The following is a 22,898-nucleotide window of genomic DNA, read 5'->3' on the forward strand; positions in this document are numbered from 1 at the left end:
AATACAGCCAGAAGCAGGCGCCGCCAGCTATTACACACCCAAATATTACTTCGTCCTATCTGCTAACTATTTACTGTCTGGTTGTTAGTTTTCTACCAAATCGGGTGCTTAGTGCTTCGGCTCCAGGTGTAGCTACCCTGGTCTCGGCTCTAACTGGAACCGCTACTGAGGCAGTCAGCTGCTGAACTCAACCTCTCAGCTGTGCGCTCGTCGACTCACAAGTATACTGTCGTTGCTGCCCGGCTTGCTGGGCTGCCTCCTTTGGACGCCTTGTACGTGCGATATATACTGTCATCTACCTACCTATGTATATCGAACTCGGTGCCGTCCCTAACGTCCGCCGTTGTCGCTGCCATTTCGTTTGGGATCGCGATCAGATTACAGCCACTTCCAATAGTCGTCGTCAGCTACTAGCGACGCGACTAGCTGACTCGCCGTCCTATTCAAGGACCGCGCGTGGACTCATCTGTTCATGGCCCTTCCCCCTAGAATGTTCGCTGGTGACGAACGGAGTTCTTCGTCGAGCTGTCACAGCGGAGAATTTAAGCGAAGCCATTCACAGCTTGAAGGTAATTTAGGTATTGATGACTGAACGGACAACGACTAAATGGGCGACAAACAAAAAGTAGCTAACAGAACAGATTCGTCTTTACTACTGGCGCTGGTGGATGACAGTTCCTGTCTTTATCTAGGTAGATCTGTCCCCGTGATAGCTTAGTGGGTAACGTATTTGCCTGCTATTCTTAGGGACACGTTGTGGTCTAGGCCCGAACCCGGAAGCGACCGCATGGAATGTCTAACGGCGATACCGAACGTAAAGTTCGAAACATGGAGGTAGACATGTAGTGTAATGGTTTGTCAGTTATCAACAGTGGAAAGGTTCGATTATACTGAAACAAAAAATGTTGCTTACACAAGAACGACGTTAATTAGATTATGTAATGTCAGAGAAAAACAATATTTTGGTGGGTGAGTTGGCTACTGGCGTTCCGCTTGATGTATGTCAGATGCAAGAAAGATATGCCAAGAGTGTAGTAAACAGATTTCCAACATAACTATGACGACATTAAGTCTACGGCAAGATGTTGTGTGATGTAACCATACGATATGTCATGCCTACATTTTATGCTTAGATAATTGTCAAACGTATACTGACTCCGGCCAGTTGACTGAAAGTGGAGTGGGGCATCATAAAGATGGGAATACTAATAATCTGTGCTCTTTATGGAGAAAGTTTTAATCTGCGCGCACTATTAGTGGGATAAATTTATATTCTTGATCCAATTTGGGGTATTCGCCTAGTTGTTAAAGATTAGGTTACGAAAGATTTAATAAATAACGTTAGCAATGTTCGTCGATATTTCTGCTTCACGTTAGCGAGCTCTTAAAGATGGAAGGCCTTGTTCTAACAACTACTGAATAATCAGCAGCTGAATGGTGTGTGTGTTTAAATTGTTCAGAAACTGGATCGGTCAAATTGGATCTGTTTTTAACGTCTTTGTTAATGTTAGTTAGAATTTTTGCCGATTAGTAATAATGATACTATGTTGTTTTTAAGGAGCGTTTATCATTGCCTTTCCTACGGCGCATAGCGGCTTCAAAAATACTCGATGACGAGGCCAATTAGCTCCGGTTGATGAACTGCTGATATACTTAACAATAGTTTAAGAGACAGACCAAAACAATACTCTTCTATTGAAAAGGACCTGTTTTCCGGCATGGCAAGAAGTAAAGTAGAATATCGTCTTTTTTTAGGAAACCCGCCGGCAGCGCAAATGAATTCGATGTTTCAATGCCGGCTCGTTTTGCTCCCAATGAACGAATTGTGAGTTTATATATTAGCGACAGCCAATTTTATGCGTGGACAGAGAATACGCTTGAATGTAGCATCCGTAAATTCCGCCCCGCTTCGTAACAATTTGTCATGTTAATATTTTGCTTTGACGGATACCGACATTTTAGTACACTGCATTGACGCAACGGTTAGAATTATTTCTTTGATGCGAACTTAAACAAACTTAAACTTGTTTCGTACACATAGCGGTACTTACTGTTTAGATATATTGTAGTGGCAATTTTCGAAACAATAATAACGCAACCTCGTTGCTCATTTTGAAAAAAGACGTTTGTTTAAAGTCGTATCGGAATTCGAAAATGGTCTCCCATTAGGTTACCTTTTCGCCGTCACAATGCTGTAGTATCACGTTTGTCCCTGCATAACCTTGTAAAAGAATGTTTAGTTAAGACTAGTCTAAATTTAAAACTGAGTGATATAAACACTTCTCTTCGAGCTGTGGGCTGCCAGGCTGTCTGAAGCAGTGCTTTTTTTGCGTGACGTACATAAGGTAACCAAATACTACTGGTAGTGATTTATGAACTTACGAAACCTAGACTCATGCAAAGAGTCAAGTTTTCTTGACTCTAATATATATCTAATACAATAATGCTCATATAAGATAGTAGGACCGCGCCTGGAGCTCGAAACATTAATTTAAGTTTACTTACGTTGGGGTTGTGTTCCAGCAGAGAACGCGAGCATCCCGGAGTCGAATGAAAACGTTGTGGCGATCGGGGATGAAGTGCTTGGAGCGCTGCTAAATTCAGTGCTGCGTGAGAAACGCCAGTCATTATTGAGAAGTCCACAGGTAGGCGGATACGCATTAGTGTAAAAATTAGTCCTATTTGATATTTGGGAACCCTTATAGTATGTATTTATACATTTATGTAAAATGGGCCAAGAGATGGGATGGACAGTTTGAGAATCTTCACCTGAATTTTTTCAATTCTTATTATTATACCAACACCATATTTTACTTTCCTGCTTCGTTAACGGACGTAAAAGGACAATTCTTAACCTATAAACTGAATTTTCTCAAACTACCAAAAGGCTTTTGCCCAAGCCTGTATATAAATGTATATACTTACAAAGGACATGTATATTTGAATAATCAGCTAGAATGCACTCCATATACTATATTTCCCTGTTTTTCGCCTCTTTCTAATTTTTTTCATTATCATCGTGTTAATTCCTAGGTCGCTGCTTTATTGGCCAGTCGGGAACAAAGTCTTCTACAGTTACATGAAAATCAACAGCAGCGGCAGCAGCAGCATGACCGCCATTCGCATCAACAAGCCGATCTGCATCCGCCCGAGCAGCAGTCGCCCGCCCCCCCACAAACTCCAGTTTCGCAGATTGATTCATTTGGCCAAAGCCCTTCGCATCAGAATAACCCACGTGCCGTGCCCATAACTGCCACAGATCGTCAACAGCAAATTCAGCAACTACAGCAGCAGCAACAACAACGACAACAACAGCTTAATCTGCCGCCGAGTATTCGGCCGCCCCTTAGCAGTAATCATTTAGGAAACAATTAAATTAGCGATGAACAGCAAATCAATCAGCTGACTAACCATTAAACTAGATTATTTAATCAATGTCCACTTAAGCGCAAGCGAATCATAACTATATATATATATATATATAGATCTGTGAGACACTGGTAAGCCAGCTAATAATGAATTTTTTGTACGACGTGTACGATGTGGATAATATGAGTTAGATATAGTGTCCTAGATCAAGTAGTTTGATTTTCAGACAGACGCAGACTGGGCGCTCCCTTCAATCGACTGTCATGCCTTACCAAAAGTAGCTGGGGGTTGAGGTAAAGTGGACACTTTGTATCGGTACACAAAATTCGGAGAAAATAAGATAAGGAATAGATGGAAGACTTTGCCGAAAATCGCATATAAATCTAAGCCTAAAAACATTGTTTACATTAAACTCTACCTATATAACTATAGAAAGTGTATATGTATATAGATATGTTTATGTATATATCCACACGCCTAAACATAGATTAGAGGGAGAAAAACGTATGATAGGTATGCTCTTGCTGTGATTTTTCCAAGGTGTACTCGTTTTCGATTATAAATACTATCTGCGTAAAAGGCGTCCACTTACGACACAAACACACATACAAAAACGTTTAGGAAGAAAGGGTGATATTAAAACAGCATATATATACATACATGAATATGAACGTGTATTAAGTAGTTCACGTACATAAAACAAACAATTATAGCCGTATATATATATAGATATAAGTCAAATATATACAAATAATTACTTGTATACATACATAACCATCTCTGTGTGATACGTGTCCGTTGTAACGTCCGTGGGGTCACTGCAGCGGGTGCCGCTTCTCGTCTCTCCATTATTGTTACCTAACTGGTAAACATACAATTTACTACTGCTACTGTTGTTAGTTCACCTGATCTTCTGTTCATTCTTAGCAAACAGAATGAAAAGCGGGCCCGACTAGAGACTAGTATAAGGAAGGATCTGTTGAATTTTTTCGGCGCTACAAACAGACCTATAGCCTTACAAGCAGGTGTACCAGATAAATTGCACCATAACTTCGTAATAGAGCTGAAATGCGGTGGGTTATTCATTGTTTGATAGAAAGGTCCCTAAATATATCGATCTCGTTATAACAAGATGAGCTGTGACGAAAATCACAGCTGTTGTTCGCACGGCCCAGGAAAGGTGGCGGTGCAATCTTTAATGGAAATGGAACTTGAGCGAGGCTTATGGGGGGCGGCAAGAGAAGGCGAATTAAACAGGGTTAGAATGCTACTAGCCAAAGGCCACGACCCGAATCAACAGGACCCGTATGGATACACAGCCTTGCATTATGCTGCACGCGCCGGAAAAGCCAACGTGAGTAGCTGTAAGGGCGAATAGATGCACTTAGAAAATGCTGGCTTAGGTCGCACGTTACTATGGACAATTCGTAAAAGTGCTATTCTGGTGCCTCTTAAATGTGAAGAGCTGAACGATGACGCTGGAACCGATACCGATTTGACTGACAATTGGTTCTTAGCGATGGTCAAAGGCTGCGGGTTCTAAAACGCTTATATAAAGTTTGAACGAGTTGTCCTAGGACATAAGTCTAAATTTAGAATCGACTATACCTTTTGCTTGTTATATTTGTGTTTTCTCAGATTGTCTCCGAATTGTTGGCTTGTGGTGGCTGCCCAAATGTCCGAACCAATGGGGGAACAACCCCTGCTCATCGAGCAGCCTACAAAGGGCATAAGGAGGTCTTAGACATTTTACTATCGGCCCTGCGAAGGGAACGCTTTGAAAGTGTAGCGGACGTTGACGATGATGGCGACACGATTGCTCATAAGGTCAGTACACAGCGTTTTTCGTTCTTTTTCCGTCCAAATGACTTTGTTTGAAAGAAAATTATGATTGTGTGGAGATGTTTGAAACTGAGGCAATCGGTTGATTATTCTTATTTGTAGCTTTACGGAAACTGTAGACTGGTGACTTTATTGGTGCAAATCTCATAAATATAAGTGCTAGCAGACGATTCAATTGAAGACGAAAATTCTTAGACTAAACGTTAAACCGTCTTCAAAGTCATGTATCGTGTGAATGGGGAGAGAGGGGTATGGTCAAGAATATTTTACGCAATCCAAGCGACATTAATAACGATTTGCTGTTATCGTCTTGCAGGCAGCAAAAGGCGGTCATGTCTGGCTAGCTGAAAAAATCGTGCGTGATTTTCCTCAGCTGGACCTGATAAGAAACCAACGGGGCCATTTGTGGAAGGAGGTGTGTAACAGCGGTGTTCAATTTTAGCGAAACGAATTCTACGAATTACAAAGATATCGACTATTTTTTTTATTAATGTTGGCTCTATAACAATGAATTAGGTATCCATATGTCTGTAGGCGTTGTGAAGTTCGTTGTTTTGAGTAAAAGTAATATGTAATCTAAGAACAATTGATATTTGCCTAGTCTCAGTATGCTTAGCATAAGGCGTGGTAAGCGGAAGCAATACTATTCGTCGAGAGCAAATATCTATGTACGTTGTATTTGACCTGAGTTTCATGTTTACGAAACATACGCTCTAAACTCCAAAGTGTTTATTGTAGCGATATATGCAGTAAACAGTTTGACGGGTTCTAAGTGGGAAAAGTTAAGGGTAAGAAAAAATTAGCTGCTAAATTGCGCCAGAAAACTAATTTAGCACTAATTTAAACTAATTTAAAAAAAGCAACGTATCTTTTTTGCATCTGTAAGGTAGCATAATCATACATGAACCTAATGTATTTGAAAACAAGACAGTATTATTCAATTGAAAACATTACTGCCGATGGGGTTTCCTTTCAAGTTTTACATATCTTATTAGTAAATTTGTTTATTAATTACAGTAAATCTTACGAGGTGTTAGCAATTGTTTCCGGATTACTGAGTCCACACTTGTATTACACTGATTCCGCTAGTTAGCTTGATTTAACTTTCCACAAGCCTATATGATAATCTTTATACGGCATATAAACACGATTGCCACTTGTACAGTATAAAAAGATGTAAACGCAAACACCGATTGAGTTGAACTCAGTAAAGCTGGCTTACATCGGTTGACAACAGAACACTGATTTAAAACGGCCGCTAAAAAAATTGTAGGTTTAAAGGCGCAATTGATTTCAATAAAGTAAGAAGCAATCATGTTTTTGATTGTCTATTTGGCAAACGCGCGGCCTACGTTTAATTTGCTGGAGCAGATCTAAGTTAAAAGCTTGAAATGTCGGGTTCCAAAGTCATATCGACTATTGTATTATGTGTTAGGGAAAGTATCGTAATGATTTTTTTTGCTTGGCTATGTAACAACTGCAATAAGAAGTTAACGACTTTCAATTAAGTGAGTAGATTCGTTTTTTTTTTTCTTTACTTGCACGTTTCTGTAAGAGCTTGTATACTTAGAATAAAAAGCTAATATAAGTTCCGTTACTTTTAAATATTTTTAAAAGCAAAGTATACTAACACAAAAGCGGTTCGCCATGCTAGTATATATTTTGGCCGAATTGACTACTACCCGTTGCACTCCTGCATGCGCTTTTGCCTCAGGCTGCTATGCACAGAATTACTCCGTTAACTACTCCTTTTTCTTAATTTTGTTAATCGTCTCTCGTATATATCCTATGTTAAATAAAGTACATCTTTCCACGCATTTCTGGATGAATTGCAACTACGTTTTCCAGCGTGGCTATCTGATCATTCGACCATGTTTTCCTGCGTTCGGCCGCGCCATCATTGTTTGATCTCGGAGCTGCAACTTTGATGAAGTCACTAGCACGCCGGAGTGCCAGATTAGCGTACTCCAGTGGAGCCGGAATTGATATCGATCGCGTGCATCGCATATTGGTGTGACACAAGAAATAACAGATGCTATAGATTTCATCGGGTGATTGTAGGGCATCGTTATGGACAACCTGGTAATGAGCTGGACGTGAGGTACCCTGCATACCGGCGTGTGAACACAGGTAGAAATCAAATACGTCCGGTTGGACGATATCTCGATCAACAAGCGTACCGGGTGGGATGTTCTTCGCTTTGCCGACGGCTTGCCGTTTGTTCTGGCAAAGAAATCGGACATGGTGACGTTTGGTAACGAAGATAAATACCATTGGAGGTTCGTAGTTCAGCTGTATACTTGCGCATGCCTGACGGAGGGCGGTCAACTCTTCCAAACGAACTTCATTAAACTGTCCATCGGGCACGCTAGCACGGAAGATAATCAGCTGTTTTGGTAGATAATGATTTTCGTTTCTGAACGCTATCAACGCCTCAGTGAACATTGGTTTTAGCTTGACAACGTACGGTTCCTTGCTTTGTATCGATGTCGTTGAATAGTATTGAGCTGGAATCTGATCCATGGAGGCTACTAAACACGCGACAGAGGGTGTTCCCTTTTCGCCTGCAGGCATCAATACATGTGTACGAAAACAGCGTTAGAGTTGTAAAAAGTTGAAGTTAAATCATCTACTAGTTGGAAAGAAGTGTTGCAAGAACAAAGTGGCTAACTTGATGAGTACTGTTTGATAAAATATGCAGGAAGTTTTGCCGGATTCTACGGGAAACTGCAGCCAACACTACTTTTAGGGTATGACTACTGACGTTATAAAATCTACTTTTTGACGAAATGGAGGCGACTTTCATGTCATCTGTGTTTAACCACAGAACGGTTCAATCATACTCCAGCTCCTTAGAATGATACCTATCCAGTTGCGGAGACTAGTATGAAGCTTCTTAAAAATCTGAAACCTCTTTTTATGCAAAAATGTTTGTAAAATATAAAGGATGAAAAAAGTGTGCACGTCCCGTAGAATATTATATAGTCGAAAGTATTTCCCATACTTCCGCTCTTACAAGCAAAGTCTTACGCAGACCAATTTACTAGCTTTAAAAGTGCGGAACATTCCTTTCTACTAAATTATACTAAAAAATACTACGAAAACGCCTATATTAATGATTTAATTACCTAATACTTCATGGACGTTACTTCCCGTTAAATACACTAGGTTTATCAGAAACTAATTAGTTATATCTATCTTGCAAACTTAGGCACTTTGAAAATTATACATTTTTAAGCGTATGCATTAGATTTCCGACAATGGTGTAGCCAGCTTTTACTGTTTATAAGACACTTGAGATGATTGAATCGAATTTTCATGCAATAGTCTGCAGTGCAGCTTTTTGCAGCCATCTGAAATGTGAATTGCCGTTCATCTCGAAATCAAATCGAAACCATTAGCTGTAGAGCACTAAAACCACTTCCGGCGAAGGGCGTTAAGGAAGGCACTTTTTGCCTTCCGTTTTTCAGACCATGCTCGCTGTTTCGGCTGGTTGTTTCCCAGCCGTGGGCAAATGCTGACAATTTAGTTTTTGATGATTTTATGATCTGATCGCGCAGACGACTACGATTCATTAGGTCAAGTAAAGCAAAATTTTTGAATATATAATAATCATGCCGACTTTTGTTTCTATTATAGCAAAGTTTAAGGCTTTCCGATCCACCTATTTATACATTTATCTCAGGCAAATTAGCGGGGAAAAATCTGTTCATACCCTAAACACATAGTATGTAGAATTTATTACTCATCAATCAGTACTAGATTTTGCCACTGGTGACAGAGGTATGCCAAATTAGTCCTATGTTCATATCGTGGAGGCACCATTGCTTTCCTTTAAGACTTCGTTACGAATTTTTGTATCATTCTTTTCTTTCCAAAAGTGGATTTTAGATTTTCTGAAAGGTGGCAAAAAATCTACATTGGTGAGAGAAAGAACTTAGCTCTAAGAAGCCAAGACTGCTTTATAGCTTCCAACTCTAGTCTCCCCTGAATACTATTTACAAAACTGAACCTTTAATTAGAAAAGCTTTTCTTTACTAACCAGACCTTGAGTGGTTAATGTCGATTCCGACTACCATAAATGCTTCAGATAATGCGGGAGGCCGAAACTCGTTCTTGACTGAGCTGTTCTGCCCGCCGAGCTTTGCATTCATCTTTTGCAACAAACTCTGAGCGAATGTCATGCTGAATTTCTTGACGATATTCGAGTCTTTAACGCATTGCGTCCGTGTGCAGAGATCAGTAGTTTCAGCTTCAAATTTCAGTTGACTATAGTCAGTGTGTGGTGACATTACGACAAGCGTCATTTGTACGTTTTTTACATGTTGCTTGATGTCGACGAGGACCTGCCGGGGCGATACACTTTGATCATATGTTTGAATATAAGGATGGGCAATTTTCATACCCATTTTCGTGCTTGCTGCCGTGAATCCATTTACCATGTTAGTTACTGTATCATTCTGCACCCTCCCTAATATTGCGACAGCCCAGCGGTCAAGTTTGACCGGTTTCAACAGCGAACCGAGCCTCCATACGCCATCTTTTGTTTGCATGGTCTCGTCATTCCTGTAGCTTATAATTGGTTCCGTGAGTCGCCTCCCCTGCACCACAATATTCTCGTTTTCAAAGCTCATGTCAAACTCTGTGCAATACTTTGCCGAGTTGGTTTTCAGCAATGTAGCAGCTTCCTTGATATGTTGAAACCGTGTATTCGGTGAGGCCGTTGCTCGTTTAATCATCAGAGAGGTCTGCAGCTCCGAAAGTTTTTTGATACAGCGTTGGCCTGGTGCAATAATTAACAGCTCCATAGGAACCATTGCGCCGTTAGTATTGCCAAGTATAGCACAGGGTAGATCAGGCCGTTCCAACGTGATATTATGTCTCCGCTCAAAATACTCAACAATTGAAACTGATTTCCCCTGCCAGTCAAAGGTTTCAGTATCAGCGCCATAGTTCGTCAGACCAGCAACTCGTATTTTCCGCTTTTGATTCAAGTGCACAGAATACACAATGACACCTTTCAGGGCACTAGCAAGGCTTTCACGGTCTCTAGGTGCTAGTGGCATTTTTAACGGATCGAAAGGTAGCGTTTTTTTTGGGTCTAGAACTTCCTTGGCAAGCTGCAGCAGAGGTCCCGATACATAGAATGCTGAGCATTTAATATCAATATTTACCAATGGACGCCAAGTTCCACGTCGTGTTGACGTACATAATCCAGGCCATACCTCTAAACCACCGCTCAGATAGCAGTCGCTGCTAGCCTGAAATAATCCAACACGTTGAAATGATCGAGATGTACAGCTTACACATAACATACAGAAATGATATGTTAATATAAAAATACTGTGACCCTTGTTAATTACTTTTTTAAAAAAATACTGTGACCCTTGTTAATTACTTTTTAAAAAAATACTGTGACCCTTGTTAATTACTTTTTTAAACTAAAGGGGTCTTCATTAATCGAGCCGCAACCAAAGGGTTTATTTTTGCACACTTGTATGAAAATGTGCGGAAAAATTGAGACTTAACTTCCTGTGATTTCGAATGCTGCATCTAAGGAAGCTCGATGAACCCTTCTCTCGTTTTTCTGGTAATACCATCATCTCATGACTGTAGAACTTTGTGGTTTCTGAGCAAAAAAATGTGATAAGTGATTTTTGCATGTCTTCATTTAAACTAGATTATTATCATTGAAGAAGTCCTGTAGAGGTCGAAACAGATGAAAGCCTAATGGTCTAGCCTGGTATAACCTTGGCTATACACCGGATAAATTAAGTATACATAAGTTCTCTTAATTATTGCCGGGAAACTGAAGATGCATGTGGTCTTTTTGATTCATCAGTCCTTTCTTCAATGGCTTCTTGCAAATTTGATAGTTATTGATAGTAGAGGTTAGAATCTATCGTCGTTTTGTTTGCCGGCAGCAACTCTTAATGCACGATTCTTTTCCAATCCCGTTAAACACATAGAGTCGTATTCCTTGGTATCAATCTAAGCCACATATCGTAGATCACGTTTTTTAAAATTTTACTCTTTCATCTTCCCATTACCTCTACTTTTTATCATTCATGACTAACCGTTTCAGAAATGACTCGATTTCATTGCGTTCCTTTGGGGTTTCGCAAATGGCGATACAATCGGGCAATTTTTTTTCAATCGATTCGTGTATTTTCGTATTCGTAACATCGTGCTTTAAGTGGTTTAAGACCATTTGGAGAAGTCTTATTCTCTGGCGATACCTTGGCGAGTAATATGTCTCTTGCATTGCTGAACCTTAGCAATAATTTAATCGACTTTTTCCGTATTTGGCTAGCAACTACATCAGAATTTTCAAAACGAAACTGAGAATCATCATGGGCCGCTTCTTCCAATAAGGCATCTTAGCTATAGACAGCACTTATACTTTTTATAGGCCTGGGCAGCATTTGTTTTTATCACAAAGATATTTACCAAAATTATAACAAATAAAAATATAACCAATTTTTGGAAATTTCACGCAACAACATACCGTCTGTGTGGTGCATTTTATTTTCACAAAAAACCTAATGCACGCGTATTGTTGCATATAAAAAAAAATCGCAAAACGTTCAATACTTTGATTTGTTCAATTTCACCGGAAAACTTTAGATCGCACCAGATTGTTATTCCTCTATGTACCTCTATGTAGCAGAGACTCTCGTCTTTTCGCCAAGACAAACGTGGATCATTAAAAAGATCATAAATGATCACCCATTGCCGTGCAAATTCAAGCGACACATTCATCTCTGATTTAAGAGTATATTTAAGAGTATAAGAGAGCGTCCAAAGACGTTTTGTCGGAGGCGAACTAAGATCGCAGGGAAAAGACGTGTCCTTAACAAGGGCTATTACTTAATAAGAAAAAGGTAACGCCGCGGTCATAATCAGCACGTGTAATGTTATAGTAGAGCCTCAGCCTGATTTTATGAAAAGGCAAAGGCATTTTAAGGAATTTAGCGTTAGGAATATCGTATATATATATATATATATATATATATATGATTACGTTTTCTTTCAAAGGTTGGTCAATATTCGAACTAGGGGACGTCAGAACAAAAACTACAGGCATTTGCACTTTAAAAACCAAAGAAGATCCGACTAGCCAATGTTGACTTCTAGCGAAGACGAAGCGAATAGTGCGACAGATGAAATTGTAGCTGGTCCATGTCATAAAAGCCGAGAAAAGAGAATGCCATTTAAAATCTTGCGCGGAGTTACATTGGGTCGTGGAGATAATGGTACCCTTGCCTTCAAAGCGCTCTACCTTAAGCCTGATGATAGGCGTTGCACCAATTTTAGCACATCTACTACCGGCAAATTTCAGCTTCCAAATGACACCACCGCCAGCCCGCGCGACCCGTTACTGAGATATGTAAAATAATAATAATAAAAAAAAAAAGACTATCTATTTAGAAAAAAAGTGAATACCTTTTCAACAAGCTAACGTGCAAGAAAAAATGCTATATGAAGTACAAAAAATATGATACAAAAGCGCAAACCGCTTGAGGTGGCCTATAGAACGCACGGCCGACTGAAGTAAGCGATAAAGTAAGCCCTGTTCGGAGGATAGTATCTGCCACTTGTACGCTAATTCCGTGATCTGCTGTTGTTGGAATTATTCCTTCTTTGATATTCGTGTAGAATTTCTGGATGGGCTCAAAATCAATATCAGTCACATATTCGATTTGAACACAGAACGAGAGTTTTTCTCTGTTGTGAATGACGTTAATTGAGTTGAATTCCTGCTTCTGTAAACATAAAAGGATACAGGCAAAGAAACATAATTAATATTACCATATGCAGCTATACGCGGCAGTCTCGGTCACGGTACAATGGTAATGTGTTTGCTTATTAAATCTGGGGACACGTGATGATATATGTTAATCTCCGTGCATAGACACTTTGCATCGTGTTAAGAGCTCAAGTATGGAGCAATGTTTAACGACACTACCAGGTGTAAATCTTGAAATTAAAAAAAAAGTAATATGCAAGTGATGTAGAATTAGTGAAAAAGTCGTTGAATTATTGAACATCATTAAGCCGATGTGTTGGGAAGTATGCTTCTTGCAAGTTTCGCTGTAAACTTGTAAGAAGCATACTTCCCATACCGTTTATCGCTGTATAAACGGTAATCAGCTAAAACTTCAAATGGACGAAAGTGATTTTTCATTGTTTTAGTTCTCTAATATATCCACTACCCCAAGTTACGTTTTTGCCTTTTATCCGACATTTAAAAATTAAGTACAATTCAGTGGCCAAATGGCAGTTCAAGCTAAAATTTAGTTATGATCTGCCAAAACAGTTCAAAGCGTTATAGTAAGAGTTAATGTTTATGTGGACAGTTACCGTCTATACATCTTATTGGTTGATGAGATGGGTGCACCATTGTTGAATGCGGTGCTGTTTTAAAGTTACGGAAAGCCTGGTTCATAACACTGAACCTTGATATAGGTTCTATGCGTATGTATTTCATAAGGACTCTGTGTGTTCAGATTGACCTCGTATTGCCATATATGATAGTAATGTCATATGTACTGTAAGTTAAAGAAATATTCCAATGAAGCTTATTACTATTATACTATTATGCAAATGAGCATATCTAATTTCCTTCGGTTAGAGGCTTCTTGTGTATGTACCCATACCTGAAACGGCAGCTGCCTTCGCGTATAGAGCTTTCGATGTCCATCATACGCCAGTTGATATTCGCCAACGATACGTTTTTTGCATATCAATACGACCTTATGATTGATATCGGCCGAAAAGCTAGGTTTCCTACTGCTTGACTGCTGTCTTATTGACTCTGATGGATCAGTACCCGCGTCACTGACCTTATCCTGATCCCCAGTGTCCTTGATTTGGGAAATCTCTACCTTGTATTGAAAGATCTTCGCAGATGGCAGTTTGACCGGAAACATATTCGTCACAAGCGGTAGTGACGAACCTGCTTGCGTCGGAGTAATAGGACGCTTTGGAACGGTAGGAACATTGCCGAAGACCTCAACCGCACGCTGCTCGTGTGAACTGACGGGGAGCGCATTTGTGCCGCGGCAGGTCTTCAACTTCACTGTTTCCACTCCAAACTTTGATTTTGACGTTGCTAAAACAGGCCTTTTCCCGGAATAATTTCGCGAAACTTTGACTGAAGCCAAATTTGTAGGGAAGAAAAACAAAGCCATACATGCAGAAGTATTTTATGGACCCGTAATAGTGGCTGTTCCAGTCAAGATATTTTGCTTAGTACATTTGAAGAAGAGTAAACCTGCAAGGAATGCACCTCGCGCTATATGTACGTCTTCATATGGTGTTAATAAATAGAACACGTAGTAGAACAACACAAAACTGTTTCGTCTCATAGACTTACATTTCATGTCTAAAAATAGCCATCTGCTCTATCGTTCATATCCAACTTAATATGCCCTCGGGTATAAATCATTTTGAAATCCGACGTTACACACACTTTGAGTGGTACCAGTAAAGACCTAGTCTACCATAGAACTCTTGCGGAGTTCTATGGTAGACTAGGTTGAATGCTTCGTGCTTAAGTTGAAGCCTTTGTATTTGTATTTGAGATAATAAAAATACAATACCTTCGTTAGATACGAAAATCGCTTCAACGAGAACGATGTCAGACTCTACCCTACAAATGAAAAAATGTCTAGTTGCAACTACTACTACATCGATAATAGAATAATGCTTGAAACCATTTATCGTTACGAAATCCTTCAGAGGAAAGTCGCTTTCAATTATGCTCTTCAAAATGCAATAGCTACTCTGCCATAAGCGCACGTGAAGGCTTCACGTCAGATTTAAGCGACACTTCAATGTGTGTAGCTTCAAATTTTATAATACTGCAGGTATTTAATAGTTTTTTTTTCTATGACAAGTGACTCGAACTATGCGAACTTACCGTTAGGCCAGCCAACATTTTTGCGAGACGCCATTTTTGTTGAAGTGCGCAGCAATATGGAGAGTTCAGGGACTTTCAATGCACATGGCATCCAACTGACAGATGGATATTATTAATCTAGTAAACGGAGACAATTTTTTATAAGTACAATTGAAAGAACAATTGCTCAAAGCACTTTATGGTTAAGTACACGTATGGAGTAGATCAAATAGATACTCAAGTGAATTATAAAGAAGGTGAGACTTTATTTTTGATGCAAGATGATGTAACTTGGCCTCCGATCGCACCATCTATCCAACTTGAATAAGTTGGCGTTGTCAATATCGACACGGGCGCCCGAAATCGCGCGACATATTCTTGAGCGAACTCCGAATTCGAAAGCGAGCGAAAGAGAGAGAGAATGGGAGAGAGAGAAGCATATACGAGACGTGATCCTCAGTGACGTGCACTCAGTGCGGCTGATGGATGAACGTAAGTGACTTCGGTGCAATGCAAAATCAAGTACTGCCTACATCCACACTTTGACATGCTTTGTGGAAGATTCTTTATGCACAAACCAGCGTGGTATAAGAGATAACATACGCACGCTGATATATGCTTTGCAATCCCGTAATGATGAATGCTCTGAGAAACGGAAGTTAATGCTGTGAAAGGCTTCAAGCATTATTATAATTGCTTCAAGTAAACGTCGAGCAATCATCTCATGTAATTTCTTGGTTATTGTTCACTAAACTAGATATGTATTTGCCTGCGAATGTTGACTACCACTTACATTCATACAGCCTGTGGCACTTCATTTTAGTTTGTATATACATGTTTACTTGACAAAATGGATTGAAAAATGTTTTTCCAAAATTAGTTAAGCTATCTCAATAAGGCTACTTCGAAGACTTTTCAGCACATATGGCTTAGTTAGGGCAAGGTATTAGTTGAATTAGGGAAGCTAAAGGACGTATACTTATGTTTACATAATGCCTTAATTATCAGTTGTATTAGAATAATTTTCCATTAGCCATCGGAGTTATATGTGAGCATACATGTTAGCCATTAAACCCATTATTTATTAATTCAATATTATGATTTAATACTATCAAAGAAGAATATTCTTGGTTACTAATAATTTACGTCTATTTATATATGGGAAATAAAATTAGTAGACTACACACCTCACTTTTCGGGAAATATACAGGTCCGCTTTTTAACGTACGAGATTATATTTGTAATTTTTTTTACAATTTTTTCCATCATATTGCATGACGCTGGATTCTGCTAGTTTTACTTACCTGCTTTTTTCATTTCTGTATGTTTTGGCACTCAGAGTAAGACTTCCCTCAAGCACCCCAAACTTTAATGTAAATGGTTTCTAAATGGCGCACTCGTATATTTTGCTATAAGCATCGAACTTAACGACACTCCTGTACATTTAGAACATCTTTTTTACGTCTTCAGAACTTGGTTCAACGTGCACACCTTTTTTTTTCTTTATCTAAACTAACAATACAGTTTTCTTTCTACAGTTTCCAAAAAAAAAGTACTAAAATTCTCAAAAGATCATAAATTTTCTTTTAAAACAATTACTGATGAGTTACCCCTGACGACAAAATGATCCCACTTTAAAAGTCTACCAATGTTCTTTTGCGTACATTCTTATACACGTATAGCAAGCTCAAAGTTTCCGGGTTTGAAATCCTCCAATAGCTATTCAATACTACTTTCATTCGCATTAGCTTTCAGGCACCGGCCCTCTAGAGAGGCGATTCCGTGGGCCAGTTCATTGAATCTCTTTGTGATCTGAAACAATTCACATTATTGCCCTTATTACTATTAGCATACATCCTATCACTTTGCACCTTAACCATTTTCGCCAGCTATAAGCAACATTTAACCAACTTTGTATCGAGGTCTTATTTCTTTGCTGTGCAACAAATACGGGCAGTGTCGTTCTTTTGTATCCAAAACGAGCACACTTCGTCAAAAGCACTGCAATGATTAATTATCTCAAACGATAAAGAAAAAAGAATTATTTTTGGATAAAATTTAGCGCTGGCTAGGCATTGGCTTAATACAATCGTAAAGCACCGAAACTCATTGAAGCAGCACTTAAGCTCGAGCAAGTATGGCTCGATTACATATATGTTACTTATTATATACATGTTTACGTGCCGTAGATCTACAAACGTTCCAATCATACAATCACATACCATAATCTCAAGACGGTCCATCCTGTCACTCATGTCAGCAATCTGGCCAACAAGCTTATTCAGTAAAGCGGATTCAGCCTGACGGATAGCCTGAAAGGAATGTATCAGGATAGGTAATAATGGTCTATGATATTATGAAGGCATTGTGCGACTTGGTGGAATATCTAGCTAAATAAAACTTAGGCTTTGAAATATTATTATTATTAGTATTACTATTTACAATCCCACATCTTTCACAAGAAATCAGGGTCGAGCTGGCAGCCACTAAAGACTGTCTTTTACACTAGCATGTTTAACTACTTACCGCCGCTTCATTTACCACTTCTTCCTGAAGTTCCTTCGATCTGGTTGTGGACTCCTGCCTTTCTTGCTCTTCATGAAGGTCGTCGAGAGATATCCGTCTGGGCTTGATTGTTCTCCGCGCGAGCGTCATCCGACGCGTACGGCGAGCCATCATTTCAGCACCGCTTTCTACTCGGTTATTTGACTCTAATGGAACTCTTTCGGCAAGGTCCCCAGACGCTTTCGAGACTGGATGCTTATTGTTGGTGTCCACAACGTCTCGTTCGTCAGCCGTTTTCTCCTTTTCGTCGGCGACTGGAACACCCGCTGCGATTCGGTCAATCAAGTTGTTAGACAAGGTTACACTGGTCGGTGCATTTTGTGAAATATTAGGATCTTTATTCGAGTTACCATTAGCACACTCAGGATAAGACGACATTTGGTGTGATTGCGACATCCGCTCTTCATCTTCAAGTAGGCGCGTCAGATCGCAATTGAAGATGTTGAGCTTGCGCCCCCGCCCGGGTACACAAAGTAGGTCCGACGTATCGAAATCATTTACAGGAGGGTCGCATGGCTGAAATTTAGTAGAAGATTCATGTTTAAAAAGTAAAAAGACCCGGCGCTGACTATTGGCTGTACTTAGCAGTACGCATTGTGGGCCAATATGAGTGTTCTTCAGAACAATGCTGAAGGTTTACTAAAGTTTCAACCGTGCAAAAAATAACACATTGTTTTTTTAACTAGCAGTTAAAACTCATTTAAATTGAAAAAAAAATAGCGCAAACCGTTGTTCTTCAAGCAATCATTTTAAGTTTATAGCGGGTGTATAGCCCTATGCTTCTTTTGCATATGCACTTCTATACTTCTTATCCGAAATATACAGAATCATTAATTAGAATCGATGCTACAGTAATAGCTACTAATCATTTGTTTGGCGAATTCGAACTCATTAATACGTAGCGGCACAGCACGGGTAGTACGCGTAGTGGTACCAGTTTACCAATAATGATTTACAATTATAACTCTATTTTGTGAATTGCTACCACATATGAGAAAACGAGCTCATCTATATTTCTAATATCCCTATCACTACCGGGAACGCCCGCAATGTATCCGGGCATTATTCATTCCCCTTATCGTAACCATTGTCTAATATGCAACACTTGATGCTCAATCTGTTATGGCAAATAATTGAATGCAAAAGAACCTCACTGATTTTTCTTGGAAATCAGAGAAATGCAAATGGACAATAAAATCAACGTGCAAGAAAGGATATTGTAAAGAAATCCTATAGCTCACTGATACCTACTCAAACTTCCGAACACACATCTCTAGTTAGAATGAATATCTATCAGTAGTACGATTCCATGATGCATATATCGTTCTTTTTCAGAACCAACAAAGAATTTTTGGCTTTTTCTGTCGTGTTATTTCCCTCACTTCAAGGTAATCGTAGTTGTCTCACCGAGAGAAACAACGCTTGTTTGACTGGCATCTTGATTGTGAACGTGGTTAACGGTACGCCATTCAGAAGATCAATAATGGACACGCACTGATCTTCAGGGCAAGAAGTCGCTACGAACTGGCCAGACGTATGCAACGACAAACTACGGATCGGGTTGTCGTAGACACGGTACGTGGCAAGGACTTTCTTAGTCCTTGCATCGAATACCCGCAAATTGTTATCCCGATGCCCCACTACTAGATGACCTTCCGGCAGGAAACCCAGCGAAGACGCACCCCTGCAAGCCATTTTGCGACGGTCGCATGTTAATGCAGAAGTTAACTTTTTTCTCAGCCAGACACATGCTTGTATTTCGTATAATAAACAAGATTTGATACTAACCCGCCGCAGTGATTTGCAATCGCGCTAATTGGATTCTGCGAGCGGATGTCCCATTCAATTATCTCGCGATCGTCTCCAGCAGAAGCGAAGCACAGGCCATCCGAAGTATACGTGAGGTGTCTGTAAGCGCATTAAAAAGTTTTTTTAAAATGGTACGACTGTACCACGTTGTTACTATGGTAATATCTCAGCGATCAATTTCAATATCATAGTGCGTTTTGTGTTTCCTCGTATTTACAATTTCATAGAACTCAACCGAAAAGAACCGGTCATACGACATTTATAGTTGAATCCGTTCGAATAAGTACTTACACACCTAAACGTAATAAGCGAGGCGCTAGTTAGGAATTGAGTTGTGGTGGACAGATGCAAGTCACTGAAATTGTCCCTATAGTTATAATAAACGATCATATAAATATATGATTCTCGTCTGGAATCGTCATACCTCACGGCGTTGTTGTGTTTACGGAACTGGCCAAGAAGTTTTTGCCCAGAGACGGTCCACAGTTTGACGACCTTGTCAGCTCCGCCTGAGATAAACGTATCACCACAGGAATCAACATCCAGGGCGAAAACTGGCGCATTGTGGGCCAGCAGATGCCGCTGGAACTGGACAGGGTTGACGTTGCGCGAAAAGTCTCTAAATAACAACACCAATCAATGACTATTTTATTCATTATTTATTAATGTAATTTTTACGGAGAAGAAAAATAACAAACGTAAGGCGCTACATACAATCGAAAATGATAATAAGCCCTGGATATTTTTGTGATGTTTTATTAGTAATCAGTAATTGCGCCACTTGCTTGATACCGTTAATGTTGAAATCCAAAAACCAACTTTCTCGTTCCAGAAATCCCCTTATATTAACCGGATACGTTGAGTTTAATTGCTATGACGCTTAAATTTTGCATTAAATAGAAACACTTCTCGACACCACTACCGCAAAACCGGTTACAGCGTATGGAGCACTTAATGTCTCTGAAGTCAGAATATGACTGTCAGACCTGTAAGGATGTAAACTTGCTAACCAAAACGTTAACTACAGGGAAAGCGCTATTAAGGAAGCAAGACATTATTTACAAATTTGGCATATGACAAAGAGAATTGACGTAATTAATCGACAGCGAATTCACACTAAACTTCATTTCCCCTATCTTAGGTACGTGCTCGTGCATTTACAATATACGCGACGGTCAGAAAAAACATAGGTCAGTTTGTTTCTTACTTTTTTAATTTGAGGATCGACACTTCGCCCGATAACGCCGAGATCACTAGCAGGTCCCGCTTAGCAAATCGTACCTCGGAGATATCGTTTACGAAACTAATTCGTCTGTTCAATGTGACGTCGAAATCGTGCACATGAACGTCGCGTTCACGGCCACATACCGCTGGATGTACGGAAGAGAAAAATGGGTTAGCTATCCAAAGGGTAAGTAACGTAATACGGCTTTCGGATAACAAGTTAGGCATAGAAGAAGATCTGACAAAAAAAGCTATTCATTCATTCGTTGATTTTATAACACATGATAAGAAATGATACTGGCTTGTTTTGCAGTTAGCGTACCAATTCGGTTCGCGCCGTTCCATGCCATAAAAGAAACGCCATTTGATCCCGGCGTGATGGTAAGCTCCAGCTGAGGTTCCTGGGGGAATAAAAACCGAATGATAATAATAGTAGTAATCTATTCTATTAAATAATTGATTTTATTAAATAGTTAATTTGACTCGTATAAGCTTGTAGTATAAATTAATGAGGATCCTGACACGAATCAAATCAGTGATTTTAAAATTTTTAGTTTTGTTTAGTAAAAAATAAAGCAAAATAACAATAGTAATAATCATGAAAAGTTCAAAAATCATTCAGAGTACTCATAACTTAATCACACTGATTTTATGTGGAGAAATTTATCCAGTTTTATCGTGCTGCTAATTTGTCGTTCTTTCCTTCTCTAATCTAACAGTAGTGGTGGTCACTCGGGTAAATTATACATTTACGAACCTACGAATTAGGCTTTGCTTTTCTGGAAGCTAAATTCCAAATTTTTATTGATTATAAATTAATTCCACTTGTAAATTGGCAAACACATCAGCGTTTACGCATTTCGATTCAAACCAGTTTGAGCATTGTTGTGAGACACTTGAAGGTAAGGAACTTTCTGTTTAGGTATGTGAATAAACTTCTCTAAACTTAAATGTGCAATTAATCGTCATTGATGAATAACATGTATATGCTTTTTTTTCATTTAGAATGATTGACCATCTTTTGTCAAGTACTTGACAATTATACCTGCTTGCATATTACTCAGCATAGTGGAAACACTGTAGATTTACACACATAATTATATGTTGTCAAATATTCGTAAAAATTATGAGTGACTCTCAATGAATAGAAGTTTGTTATTTCAGAAAGTTTTGGTGAGATCTAGAGTGCTTAGGCTCAGCTCTCCTCGTTACGGGACGTCAACGCTACGGAAATAACGTGGTTGGTTTAGCACAGTGTTTTGTGTCGGGAGGCGTCAGCCATTTGAAAGAATACGTTACGGTAGTAGTAGACATAAAATTCGACACATTTAAATAGTGATTGGCCGGACAAGTGCATGAAATGTTTCAGTGACATAGTTGATTTAAAATAAGTATGGTATTTTGAGAAAAATTTAAGAGAAAAATATTTCGCGTTTATAGATAACACATTGTTTACACAATACTGCTTAGTACTTTTACATATGTTGTCTTTCTCATACATCTCAATTACCCCCTAACGACCTATAGCGGGGTGCGTCTAGTGGCCGTGGTTATGATAATTTATAAACGACCAAATTATACTATTACAATTTATTATGACTAAAAATCGAATTACTGTAAATGTGTTAAGAGTTCGTGACTCCGTATATACAGCCGTGTTCAGCTTAAGTCGAAATATACAAACAAATCAGCATGACAGACACCCCCCTATATAATTACAATGCATAGTCAATAATAACCATAATAATGATAATAGCAACAGACCTACCCATTCGTGTTGGCGCGACTGTCCTTGTTTAGGGTCCATCTGAAAGATTCTTAGAGTAATAATTAATTCAGTGAAATTATTATTGAAGCTGACGAACGATCCACTTGTGACTGAGCAGTACTTCACAAAGACAACAGTAGGCTGAACAAATTAGACAAAAAGCGTTTTTGCTTGTTATAAGCTGAAGACATATGAAACGACCAGAAACCTGGACGATCATATGAAGGCATTGATTCACCGCTTAGATTGCGCGGGCGTTTTTGCTGCCTGCGAGTTTACCGCATACGAGAGGCTTTCTGGGTTGATTCTGGGATTAGCCGTGACGCCCTAATCGGCGGGATAGGATGGATAGCCCTAGACGCGCTGTTGTCTGGCTGACTGTATAGTTCCGGAGCCATTACAAGGATGTGAACGAAA

The 22,898-nt window shown here is 39.4% G+C and overlaps 4 protein-coding genes across 5 annotated transcripts; 2 read left to right on the forward strand and 2 right to left on the reverse strand.

The window, feature by feature from the left end:
• Window positions 1–304: 304 nt before the first annotated feature.
• LOC111262242 (uncharacterized) lies at window positions 305–4,518 on the forward strand. 2 transcript variants are annotated; one of them, XM_022836341.2, is made up of 3 exons: window positions 305–569; window positions 2,524–2,645; window positions 3,034–4,518. In XM_022836341.2, exons 1-3 carry the CDS (start codon window positions 473–475, stop codon window positions 3,373–3,375), a joined length of 561 nt encoding a protein of 186 aa, XP_022692076.1. In that variant the 5' UTR covers window positions 305–472; the 3' UTR covers window positions 3,376–4,518. The 2 variants fall into 2 exon arrangements, with proteins under 2 accessions (XP_022692076.1, XP_022692077.1); XM_022836342.2 differs by having other exon boundaries at window positions 2,527–2,645.
• On the forward strand, window positions 4,495–21,145 carry LOC147753227 (uncharacterized). Its single transcript, XM_086969003.1, has 6 exons — window positions 4,495–4,723; window positions 5,008–5,196; window positions 5,528–5,626; window positions 19,069–19,255; window positions 20,631–20,900; window positions 21,027–21,145. The coding sequence occupies exons 1-4, from the start codon at window positions 4,502–4,504 to the stop codon at window positions 19,108–19,110; spliced, it is 552 nt and encodes a 183-aa protein (XP_086825129.1). The 5' UTR covers window positions 4,495–4,501; the 3' UTR covers window positions 19,111–19,255; window positions 20,631–20,900; window positions 21,027–21,145.
• On the reverse strand, window positions 6,172–15,255 carry LOC111262240 (protein argonaute-4). The gene is made up of 5 exons (XM_022836339.2): window positions 15,137–15,255; window positions 13,872–14,368; window positions 12,729–12,977; window positions 9,254–10,472; window positions 6,172–7,775 (listed from the first exon to the last, which is right to left on the reverse strand). Exons 1-5 carry the CDS (start codon window positions 15,225–15,227, stop codon window positions 7,003–7,005), a joined length of 2,829 nt encoding a protein of 942 aa, XP_022692074.1. The 5' UTR covers window positions 15,228–15,255; the 3' UTR covers window positions 6,172–7,002.
• LOC111262241 (uncharacterized) lies at window positions 16,152–22,583 on the reverse strand. The gene is made up of 10 exons (XM_022836340.2): window positions 22,482–22,583; window positions 21,036–21,114; window positions 20,697–20,859; window positions 19,914–20,108; window positions 19,469–19,588; window positions 19,088–19,364; window positions 18,031–18,196; window positions 17,642–17,946; window positions 17,338–17,427; window positions 16,152–16,927 (listed from the first exon to the last, which is right to left on the reverse strand). The coding sequence occupies exons 1-10, from the start codon at window positions 22,518–22,520 to the stop codon at window positions 16,835–16,837; spliced, it is 1,527 nt and encodes a 508-aa protein (XP_022692075.1). The 5' UTR covers window positions 22,521–22,583; the 3' UTR covers window positions 16,152–16,834.
• Between the last annotated feature and the right edge of the window lie 315 nt (window positions 22,584–22,898).

The sequence above is a fragment of the Varroa jacobsoni genome, unplaced genomic scaffold (assembly GCF_002532875.2).
Source record: "Varroa jacobsoni isolate VJ856 unplaced genomic scaffold, vjacob_1.0 scaffold_641, whole genome shotgun sequence".
NCBI lineage: Eukaryota > Metazoa > Arthropoda > Arachnida > Mesostigmata > Varroidae > Varroa > Varroa jacobsoni.

Coding starts and splice junctions, on each gene's coding strand:
- LOC111262242 (XM_022836341.2), top strand. CDS start 473: ATGGCCCTTCCCCCTAGAATGTTCGCTGGTGACGAACGGAGTTCTTCG. Junction 570..2,523: donor AAGCCATTCACAGCTTGAAG/GTAATTTAGGTA, acceptor GTTGTGTTCCAG/CAGAGAACGCGAGCATCCCG. Junction 2,646..3,033: donor CATTATTGAGAAGTCCACAG/GTAGGCGGATAC, acceptor GTTAATTCCTAG/GTCGCTGCTTTATTGGCCAG.
- LOC147753227 (XM_086969003.1), top strand. CDS start 4,502: ATGAGCTGTGACGAAAATCACAGCTGTTGTTCGCACGGCCCAGGAAAG. Junction 5,197..5,527: donor GCGACACGATTGCTCATAAG/GTCAGTACACAG, acceptor ATCGTCTTGCAG/GCAGCAAAAGGCGGTCATGT. Junction 5,627..19,068: donor GGGGCCATTTGTGGAAGGAG/GTGTGTAACAGC, acceptor CCTCACTTCAAG/GTAATCGTAGTTGTCTCACC.
- LOC111262240 (XM_022836339.2), bottom strand. CDS start 15,227: ATGCCATGTGCATTGAAAGTCCCTGAACTCTCCATATTGCTGCGCACT. Junction 12,978..13,871: donor GAAGGCAGCTGCCGTTTCAG/GTATGGGTACAT, acceptor TTATGTTTACAG/AAGCAGGAATTCAACTCAAT. Junction 7,776..9,253: donor CATTAACCACTCAAGGTCTG/GTTAGTAAAGAA, acceptor TGATGCCTGCAG/GCGAAAAGGGAACACCCTCT.
- LOC111262241 (XM_022836340.2), bottom strand. CDS start 22,520: ATGGACCCTAAACAAGGACAGTCGCGCCAACACGAATGG. Junction 21,115..22,481: donor AGTCGCGCCAACACGAATGG/GTAGGTCTGTTG, acceptor TTATTCCCCCAG/GAACCTCAGCTGGAGCTTAC. Junction 17,947..18,030: donor TTATCCTGAGTGTGCTAATG/GTAACTCGAATA, acceptor ACCGAATCGCAG/CGGGTGTTCCAGTCGCCGAC.